Source organism: Muntiacus reevesi, chromosome 7, assembly GCF_963930625.1.
Source record: "Muntiacus reevesi chromosome 7, mMunRee1.1, whole genome shotgun sequence".
Taxonomy (NCBI): Eukaryota; Metazoa; Chordata; class Mammalia; order Artiodactyla; family Cervidae; genus Muntiacus; species Muntiacus reevesi.
In genome coordinates this window covers 20,249,350-20,260,230 of record NC_089255.1, presented here as the reverse complement: position 1 = coordinate 20,260,230, position 10,881 = coordinate 20,249,350, and the positions used below count along the sequence as shown (strand labels likewise).

Here is a 10,881-nt window from a genome sequence, read left to right as displayed (position 1 = left end):
TGATACAGGGAGCTGAAATCACCTGAGATTCTCATACCAGCAACTAGCATGTGGAGGTGAATGATGGAGGAGGTCCTTGGGGCCCAGTGTTGCCACCCCACCCCATGGGTGAGGTATACCCCACTGAGCAGGGCTGGGGGCAGTCGTACTGGGGAGAGACTAGTTGGGGCGGTGACTGATTCAAAGACAACCCATGGTCCCCTCAGAAGAAACGAAATTGGTTAACATGGTCTGAATTGGGGGCTAGGGGAATTACTTCTAGTCAAACTCTGGCAGAAATCAGGGTTGATAGAGGGAGATGGTCCTCGATGAATACTTGGGACTCTTTCCCCCAAAATGTTCGAGTTTGTAGTTTTTGATAGGTTCCTTGTACCTTTCACTTTCAATGCTGGTGGATGTGCAGTGGGCTTGAGGTAACATCTGCCCTCTGGTTGACTGAAGTGGCCTGAGATGAGAGGCAGGTCCTTAGCTACTGACAGCCCTAAGCTTTGCACAGCTTTGTCCTGCTGCAGCTTGATGAACAGGCTGGTGTGTGGTTGTTTATCAATTCACTGCTGTCCAGTGACAGACCAGAGGCTGTCCTAGACTCTGGCCTTGTTTCTTCCTCTGCTGGTATCCTAACAGCATTGTGTGAACCAGGAAGTGTGCAGGGTGACCACAGAGCCCACTGGAAATAGATCACTGTTCCTCTTGCCTTCTCACTTCTACCTTTGTTATAACCTTGTGCCTCAAATTTGTTGCCAGCTCTTTTGGCAGTCAAGAGATCAAGAAGGGAGATGTTGCCTGTTACCATTTTCAAAACTCCACGTAAAGGAAAGGGTCATCTTGGATGACATTCCTTGAAATAAATTTCAGGAGAATCTAGAACAAAGAGATGAGCTGAAGCTAGTCAGTTAATTTGTCTTTATTGCCTAAACTGCACAACATTCTCTGAATACCAAGGAGGAGAAATGGGGCAGGAACAGGACACACAAGGAGACCAAACTTGGATATTTATCTATAAGAAGTTGAAGAAGTTAAGGTCCCAACATAATGCGACTGTAACCCTGAAATAGCAGAAATCTCTCAGTTAAATAAGGTGGGGCAGTGAGCAAGAAAGAGGGCTTAAGAACCAGATGGCTTTCAGTCTCGAGGCGAACCCGAGCTTATGCAGTCTCTCACCAGTAAGCCCCTGCTGAGGAACAGGCCTCGGGCCCTGCCTTGAGCCTCCGAGTTTAGGCTATGATTTCCTTCAAGGCGGCCCCCAGCTCTGGGAAAGAATACTGGTAGCCAGCAGCCAGTGTCCGCCATGGGACCACCTTCTGGCCCTCCAGCAGCATGACGGCACGCTCTTGCCCAAAGACAGCGTGTACCACGGCCCTGGGGAGAGGGATGAAGGCTGGGCGGCCCAGGGCTGCGCCCAAGGCCCGGGCGAACTCAGCATTGGTAGTGGAGGAGGCGGGAGCCACTCCGTTCAGGATCCCCTGCACATGGCTTGTTTCAAGGGCATGGGCCAGGATTCCCGCCAAGTCTCTGATGTGAATCCAGGGGAAGAACTGGTGGCCTGAACCAATGGGGCCCCCCAGGCCCAGACGGAAAGGCAACAGCATATGACCAATGGCGCCGCCTCCACGGCCCAGCACAACCCCTAGAGCAGGCAAGAAGGATGGTACAGGGAGACCCCTCGACCTCCAGGCACCCCTACTGTTCCTCTCCGCTTTCCCTTCATCACCCTTCACCTATACTGACTCTGCTCTGTGGCAGGTGAGGGCTCTGGCTCTCTTTGGGATGTCCGTCCTCCCACCTGCAGATCAGCCAGAAGTGGTGGCATCTCCTGTGAGCTCAGCCTCCCTTATCCCCAGCCCCTCCTGGTCCCGAGAAGACATTCCAACCCAGTCTGATACCCAGACCCCTTGTTCTCACCAGAGCGCACCACCACCTGGCGTGTAGAATCTCCAGGAAGTCTGGCTGCAGCTTCCCATTTGGTTACGAGGTTGGAAAAAAAGTCGAAATCCCCTCCTGGGCTGTCCTCATCGTACTCCGCAGTCAGGCTGGGCTGGTAGTAAGCTGCCGGTGGAACAGCACTGGTTTGCTCTGGGTGTCCTTTGTCCCATCTGGTCCTTTGCAGTCAAGGCTCCCCTTACCTCACCCTCCTTGGCACCTTGGGAATCTCTCCATGGGTAGTCAGAGCCATGGATATTTTCCCCTACAACTTCTTCATGAGCTGACCTGTTCCTGCCTTGGAGTCATTCTTATCTTTCATTAGAGGGCTAAGCTGAGACGGCCAGAGTGCAGAAGCTAAGAACAAAGACTTCGGTGCCAGGCTGCCTGAGTTTTAATCTCAGCTCCAAAATTATTGTCACTTTAGGCAAATTACATAATCTCTCTGTGCAGAATTTTTACATCTTTAAAATAGGAATAATACCTATCACATAGGTTTCTTGTGAGGATTATGTGGAATATATGCAAAGCACTTAGAATAGTGACTAGCGTATATGTATGTATAGTGTGTATAGTATATGTGTGTGTGTAGATATATATATATATCTACCCTGGTGGCTCAGTGGTAAAGAATCTGCCTGTAATGCAAGAGACGTGGATTCAATCCCTGGATTGGGATGATGCCCTGGAGAAGGGAATGGCCACTCCAGTATTCTTGCCTGGAGAATCCCATGGACAGAGGAACCTGGCAGGCTACAGTCCGTGGGGTTACAAAAAGTGGGACGCAACTGAATGACTAAACGTGTGTGTGTGTAAATTTGGTCCCAGAGGCAAAATACAAAAACGGACAATTTTGTTCCTAAAGCTCTCTGCTGTGAGAAATAAGGGACCTGGGAGTAGGTGGGGCTTTCTCAGACACTGGGAGCAGTGCCACTCCTCTCACTTTCTCTGAGGTCCCCATTTCTCAGTGAAAGTACACAAAAGTCAGGAGAAATATGCATGGCATGAGGGCCTAGGTAGATCCTGTGCCTGGAAAAGACCAGCACTCTGCAGCCTGAGCTACCCCTCACTGGACTCCCTCCTTTCCCTGGCTAGTCTAAGGGCTGGTGACGTGGGGGGCGTACCTACACCTGTGACTAAGACCCAGGCCTGGGGGGGTTGTGGGGCCTTGGCTATGGCTCCAGCCAGCGTTTGGGTGGTCTCCAAGCGGCTGCTGAGAACTTCTTTTTGAAAGGCTGCATTCCACCTGCAGGAGAAACATGCGTGCATGCATGCTTAATCATAGGAGAAACACGGGGGAATAAAATACCACTAAATACATGCACATACCCTTCCTTCCCTCTTTCCCTGGAGCCCATCTATATCCACGCCTAGTAAAGCCCTCATTGCGGCTTAGAGAAACGGTCCATCTCTCCTGTAGAGGGAAAAGGCACAGGTACTTGGGGGCATCCCGAATGGGGAGTAAGGTCGACTGACGGAGTGGGAAACAGGGCAAGTGAGTGTGGAGAGAGGGTGAGGGAACGAGCAGTTCGGAATATGGGTTGAGTTCTCCATCTGCCAGCCCCAATCTCCACAGCTCACAAGTTCCCATCAGAATTGGCTCTCTGCTCTCAAGAATGTCAGCTTCAGGGCCCGGCTGACCTGCGGAGAGGGTTGAGGATGTTCTCTCCTGCCAGGTTGACTGCAGCATCGCAGCGGGGCAACCCCGACGTCGTGAGCTCATCCTGTGAGAGAAAGCACACAGTGGCCTCGAGGCCTTGCTCGGCGCCACCCAACTAAGCCTTCTTTCCATGTCTCCAGAATATGGACATACCCACGTGATCCGATCTGGCCCTGGCTTTCGGGAGATCAACGTCACTTCGTGGCCCCTGGCCTTCAGCAGCTGGGTTAGGGCTGTCCCAATGAAGCCCGTCCCGCCACCTGATCAGAAAATGCGAGGTGTTTATCCTCCCGGGGTGGGGGGGGGGGGGGCCTTCCGTCCCGCACGCATGTGGCCCCCTTCTCTGGTGCCCTCCCATCTGACTTCAGCCTTCTCCCCTCCTTCTTGCCCCCTCCCCGCGTTGCGTGCAGGGTGAAACACAGGGTCTAGGGAGATTCGGCCCCTAGGGCTTGGAGGCAAAGGCCAGGTAGCCTGTGCACGAGACGGTGCCCTCTCTCAGAAACAGTCTCCTAAGCCCTCAATTTCTGGGTGTATCTTCTTTTTACAAACCTGCCCCCTCCCGCCCCCACCCCCTTCCGGCCCTCCCTCACCCACAAGAACTCGCATCGCGACCACGACCTAAGGCGCCTGCGCAAGGTTTAGAGTGCGCCTCCTCTAGGACGCCGCTATAGCCTTTTGCGCATGCGTTTTTCCGGGAAGCGAGCTCCGGTTGTGGGGTGGGCCGGATTGGGGCTGGGCGTGGCCCTGCCTGGCGACCCGGAAGATTTCGTAGAGAAGGCGGTATTTTCCATTACAAGGCGTGGCTGGGACCAGGCAAGGAGGCGGGGACGGGGAGTAGACTGAGGGGCCGAGCCCAAGAGAAGAGGCGGAGGAGGGAAGATCTTAGCGTAGAAAAAACCTTTGACCTAAAGCCCGAAGCTACTCAAATCGCCGAATTCTGTTGTCTATTCCAGTGTTCTTGCCTGGAGAATCCCAGGGATGGCGGAGCCTGGTGGGCTGCCGTCTATGGGGTCGCACAGAGTCGGACACGACTGAAGCGACTTAGCAGCAGCAGCAGCAGCAGCAGCAGCATTCAGTTAGATAGATCAGTAGTCCAAGAGAATTTGTCCAGCGGTACAATGGATTTCTCTCTACCCAGCCTATTATTTTACCTTTTCTTCTGCCTGTTCCAGCTCCTTGCTGTCGGCATTTAAACGTCCTCAAGTGCTCTTCTACTTAAAATAATCCTTCTCCAGCACTGTTCTTCCTCTGCTAATGTCTTCATAATCAAACTTTTAAACTTCAAAGAGTGGGGTCTGTTTTCTACTTCTACTTCACATCCGCTGGCTTTGCCTTTAGCATTCTCTGCCCCTCTCACCAAAACTAATGCCTAGTTTTCGTCTTTCTTGACCTCTGTATTGCTGGACACTTGCTGACTCGTCCCTCCCTTTGGAAATGCTTGTTTCTCAGCCTCAACAAAAGTCTCACTCTCGTTTGGGTCTTTTGCTTTTCTTTATTCAGTCTCTGTTGCTTGCTGTACCTCCAGGTCTTAAAATGTTATTCCTCGAAGCTGGGGCCTAGGATCTTCGTCTCTTCCCATTATGCACTTTCTCCCAGGTATGTATCTCTGGGAACTCAGTTACCAATTTTTAAAAATAAGACTTCCCAAATCACCTGCGAACCATAGGAGAGCCTGAGAGGTACTGAATTCTATAAAAACTTCCCATTAGATATCACTTCTTGGATATCTAAAACTCTCTTGACTTTTAGTTCAGTTCAGTTCAGTCCCTCAATTCAATTCAGTCACTAAGTCGTGTTCGGCTCCTTGCGACCCCATGAACTGCAGCACGCCAGGCCTCCCTGTCCGTCACCAACTCCTGGAGTCCACCTAAACCCATGTCCATTGAATTAGTGATGGCATCCAACCATCTCATCCTCTGTCATCCCCTTCTCCTCCTGCCCTCAATCTTTCCCAGCATCAGGGTCTTTTCCAGTGAGTCAGCTCTTTGCATCAGGTGGCCAAAGTATTGGAGTTTCAGCTTCAACATCAGTCCTTCCAATGAACACCCAGGACTGATTTCTTTTAGGATGGACTAGTTGGATCTCCTTGCAGTCCAGGGGACTCTCAAGAATCTTCTCCAACACCACAGTTCAAAAGCATCAATTCTTCGGTGCTCAGCTTTCTTTATAGTCCAACTCTCACATCCATACGTGACTACTGGTAAAACCATAGCTTTGACTAGACGGACCTTTGTTGACAAAGTAATGTCTCTGCTTTTTAGTAAGCTGTCTAGGCTGGTCATAACTTTCCCTAAAAGGAGCAAGCTCCTTTTAATTTCATGGCTGCAGTCACCATATGCAGTGATTTTGGAGCCCAAAAAATAAAGTCTGTCACTGTTTCCATTGTGTCCCCATCTATTTGCCATGAAGTGATGGGACCAGATGTCATGATCTTAGTTTTCTGAATGTTGAGCTTTAAGCCAACTTTTTCACTCTCCTCTTTCACTTTCATCAAGAGGCTCTTTAGTTCTTCTTTGCTTTCTGCCATAAGGGTGGTGTCATCTGCATAGCTGGTTATTGATATTTCTCCCAGCAATCTTGATTGCAGCTTGTGCTTCATCCAGCCCAGCATTTACACGATGTACTCTGCATATAAGTTAAATAATCAGGGTGACAATATACAGCCTTGATGTACTCCTTTTCCTATTTGGAACCAATCTGTTGTTCCATGCCCAATTCTAAGTGTTGCTTCCTGACCTGCATACAGATTTCTCAAGAGGCGGGGCAGGTGGTCTGGTAGTCACATTTCTTGAAGAATTTTCCAGTTTGTTGTGATCCACATAGTCAAAGGCTTTGGCATAGTCAATAAAGCAGAAATAGATGTTTTTTTTGAATTCTCTTGCTTTTTTTTAATGATCCGTTGGATGTTAGCAATTTAATCTCTGGTTCCTCTGCCTTTTCTAAAACCAGCTTGAACATCTGGAAGTTCATGGTTCATGTATTGCTAAAGCCTGGCTTGGAGAATTTTGAGCATTACTTTACTAGCATGTGAGATGAATGCAATTGTGTGGTAGTTTGAGCATTCTTTGGCATTGCCTTTCTTTGGGATTGGAATGAAAACTGACCTTTTCCAGTCCCGTGGCCACTGTTGAGATTTCCAAATTTGCTGGCATATTGAGTGCAGCACTTTCACAGCATCATCTTTCAGGATTTGAAATAGCTTAACTGGAATTCCATCACCTTCACTAGCTTTGTTCATAGTGATGCTTCCTAAGGCCCACTTGACTTCACATTCCAGGATGTCTGGCTCTAGGTGAATAATCACACCATTGTGATTATCTGGTTCGTGAAGATCTTTTTTGTACAGTTCTTCTGTGTATTCTTGCCACCTCTTCTTAATATCTTCTGCTTCTGTTAAGTCATACCATTTCTGTCCTTTATTGAGCTCATCTTTGCATGAAATGTTCCCTTGGTATCTCTAATTTTCTTGAAGAGATCTGTTGACTTTACTTGCTAAATATCTTCTAGATCCATCTATTTCTATCTGTGCCACCATTACTCACCTTCAGGTTATTAATATTATCCTCTTTGATCTATTTTCTGCAATAGTTTCTTTAACAGGTCTCTGTTTTTGCATGTTTTTTTCTCTCCAAACTGTTCCACATACTGAAAAGCTGAATGAGTTTTTAAAAATATGTGGAAGAACACTGTGTGGCATAAATTCCTGTTACAGAGTTCCTGAATGTGCTGGATAGACTTGAACTCATCTTCACTTTAATGCGTTGTTGAGTTAGCTAGAAAATAAATCTCCAGAGACCAAAAACAAAGTGTGCTTTGCGACCGAGGCTACCTTATGGGTTGCCAGACTATCTTTGTAACCCAAGGGCTTGGTTGCCAGACAGTGCTGGGGAAGGGGCAAGGGTGAGGAGCTGTGGGGAGAAGCGGAGGAGTGTTTGCTGAATCAGGTACCTTTAGATCACAGATTCAGGAGGGTGGAGGTCCATCAATAGCCTCATTGGAGGTGAGGTGGGAATCTCTCTTAGAGCTTTGTGCCCCTTGTAAGAGGGGATATACATACAGAGTGGGACAGCACTCTGATCCCAGCCACCACTCCTCCCCTGGGAGGCTGATGGAGAGCAGGCTCTTTTTTTTTTTACTTATTTATTTATTTATTTATTTTTTTCAGTGGGTTTTGTCATACATTGATATGAATCAGCCAGAGAGTTACACGTATTCCCCATCCCGATCCCCCCTCCCACCTCCCTCTCCACCCGATTCCTCTGGGTCTTCCCAGTGCACCAGGCCCGAGCACTTGACTCATGCATCCCACCTGGGCTGGTGATCTGTTTCACCAGAGAGCAGGCTCTTAATGCCTTAAAGATGTTTTTGTTTGGGGTTCTGGGGATTGGTGGGTCAGCTTCTCCTTATTCAGCCTCTGCTTTGACAACTGATGTAGTTAGATTAAACGGTTCACAGATCTCACAGTCTGTCTGACACATTGGCAGTAAAAATGTTCAAATTTGAGCCAGATAACAAGACATGAGAGATTTCCATCTGCACATCTGGGTGGAAGGGCAAGTGCAGCTGGTGCCCTTCAGGAAGACAAGGGTCCCTCCTGAGTCTGTTGTAATCATAAGGACTTCATTCATTGAAATGGAACTCTTTCCCCCACAGTTGCTTCCTGAAACAGCAAAAGTAGCTGACCACAGTCCCTCTGGGTAGTCAGGCCATCACTGTGGGGCAGGACAGGAAGCCAGGACGCAGGGAGGTATCCTTCCTTTAGCAGGGGCTGGGGCAGGACAGGATGGGGTGTTTGCTAGTGACTCTGCATCTTCCCCCATGCCAGCTCTAACTGTGTGAATGCCCTCTTCATTTTGTTTGGGCAACTTCTCTCAGGCTCTGGGATGTGACTTGTTAAATTCTATTCACATCATCACTTTTTTTTTTTTTTTTAATCTGCACTTTCTCTCAGGCTCTTGGATATGACTTGCTAAATGCTATTCACACCATCATTTCACGTACTTTCTGATTAAAATATGATAGAGCCAATCAACCAAAATCCTTACATGGAGACCCAACAGATAAAGGACCCTAGAACCCCTCTGGTCTCCCTTTTTAACACAGTCTCAGACCCCAGAGTTTGTGGTGATAGAAACAATGCCGCCTGAGCCTTACCTTCTGTAGAGATGCCAACTCTTTTCCTCTTTTCTTCCCTCCATGAAGATTTCTAGATGTTACCCTCTCCAGCCAGACCACTATCCAGGCATCCATTCCCAGTGGGGCCTTACTCTGGAGTTGATACTTTCTCACCTCTGGCATCAGCCCTGTGTCTTTCTGCTGTTGCTCTGACTCTACCATGAAGACCAAGTGCCCTTGAGATCTGTCTTTTTCTTTCCAGATGCTCCTGTGTGTTTGAGTACTGGAGTGTGTGTGTGTGTTCGTGTGTGTGTGTGTTTGAGGGATTGACCTTTGGTCAGGCTGAAGGGAAATGTTTAGCATGAGTCGCTCTTGTTGCACCACCAGAGGTCTCAGTAGCCCAGAAATTCCACTTCCTAGCCATTCAAAGGAAGGACTATATTGTGATCTGAGCCCAGGTTGGAAAAGAATTTCCAGACATGAGGAAGAATGAGAAATGAATAGAGTTTGTTAAAATGGGAGAAGACATTTGAAGACCGGGCCAGGTCAAGGGAGAACTGAGCCTTTTAAGGGTTAATAGCAAATTTTTATAGCCTCAAAACAGAAAATTCCTGCTGCATTGGTGGCATTAGGTCATTGGTTAGGGTGCTATAGGGTGGATATTTTTATCTACTATGGAGTCAGGGAGCTGGCCGGTTAAGATTAGGGGCACTCATGGCAACAGTTGCTAAGGGGCTTGGTCAGTTCTGGAAATAACCTTGGTCTAGAGCTCCACATCTGTGACCTTGGTACAGGGCTCCACAGGCTACAGGCTGCAGATTGTTTCCAGGGTTCTGGCTCTGGGCTGTAAAACAGCCATCGGGAGACTTTACCTGGTTTTGTTTCTCCCTGACTGATAGTACAGCAAATAGACAAAGGCAGGAAAAGCCAAGCCAGGTAAGAGATATGGTCCTGCTAGTTCATTGCTGAATTGTGAATCTTTTTATTTCTTTGGTAATTTACTAAATTTTGCTAGATGAAGCACAAGCTGAAATCACGACTGCCGGGAGAAATATCAATAACCTCAGCTATGCAGATGACACCACCCTTATGGCAGAAAGCAAAGAAGAACTAAAGAGCCTCTTGATGAAAGTGAAAGAGGAGAGTGAAAAAGTTGACTTAAAGCTCAACATTCAGAAAACTAAGATCATGGCATCCGGTCCCATCACTTCATGGCAAATAGATGGGGAAACAATGGAAACAGTGACAGACTTTATTTTTTGGGCTCCAAAATCACTGCATATGGTGACTGCAGCCATGAAATTAAAAGGTGCTTGCTCCTTGGAAGGAAAGTTATGACCAGCCTAGACAGCATATTAAAAAGCAGAGACATTACTTTGCTAACAAAGGGCCGTCTAGTCAAAGTTATGGTTTTTCAAGGATATGAGAGTTGGACTATAAGGAAAGCTGAGCACCGAAGAACTGATGCTTTTGAACTGTGGTGGGGGAGAAGTTTCTTGACAGTCCCTTGGACTACAAGGAGATCCAACCAGTCCATCCTAAAGGAAATCAGTCCTGAATATTCATTGGAAGGACTGATGCTGAAGCTGAAACTCCGATACTTCAGCCACCTAATGCGAAGAGCTGACTCATTTGAAAAGACCCTGATGCTGGAAAGATTGAAGGAGGGAGGAGAAGGGGATGACAGAGGATGAATGGTTGGATGGCATCACCAACTTGATGGACATGAGTTTGAGTAAGCTCCGGGAGTTGGTGATGGACACGGAGGCCTGGCGTTCTGCAGTCCATGGGGTTGCAGAGTTGGACACTACTGAGCGACTGAACTGAACTGAACTGTTAAATCATAGTGCCTAGCATGTCATTAACCCATAAACATTATGTTTATAATAAGAATAGTACTTTCAACATTATTCAGTCTCTAAGTGCTTGGCACCACATAAGCAAAAGAAAGTGGAAATCCATTCTATTTAATTATTATTATTGAATAAAGCACTTAAAACAAAGCTTGACCCCTATTGTTGTTGTTCAGTCACCCAATCGTGTCTGACTCTTTGCGACCCCACGGATTGCAGCACACCAGGCCTCTCTGTCCCTCACCATCTCTCGGAGTTTGCCCAAGTGTATGCCCATTGCATTGGTGATGCCATCCAGCCATCTCATCCTCTGATGCCCCCTTCTCCTGCCCT

At 47.9% G+C, this 10,881-nt stretch overlaps 1 protein-coding gene across 1 annotated transcript; it reads right to left on the bottom strand.

The window, feature by feature from the left end:
- Window positions 1–889: 889 nt before the first annotated feature.
- SDR39U1 (short chain dehydrogenase/reductase family 39U member 1) lies at window positions 890–4,242 on the bottom strand. Its single transcript, XM_065941762.1, has 6 exons — window positions 4,171–4,242; window positions 3,734–3,840; window positions 3,562–3,644; window positions 3,045–3,166; window positions 1,903–2,046; window positions 890–1,627 (listed from the first exon to the last, which is right to left on the bottom strand). Exons 1-6 carry the CDS (start codon window positions 4,184–4,186, stop codon window positions 1,215–1,217), a joined length of 885 nt encoding a protein of 294 aa, XP_065797834.1. The 5' UTR covers window positions 4,187–4,242; the 3' UTR covers window positions 890–1,214.
- Window positions 4,243–10,881: the final 6,639 nt, after the last annotated feature.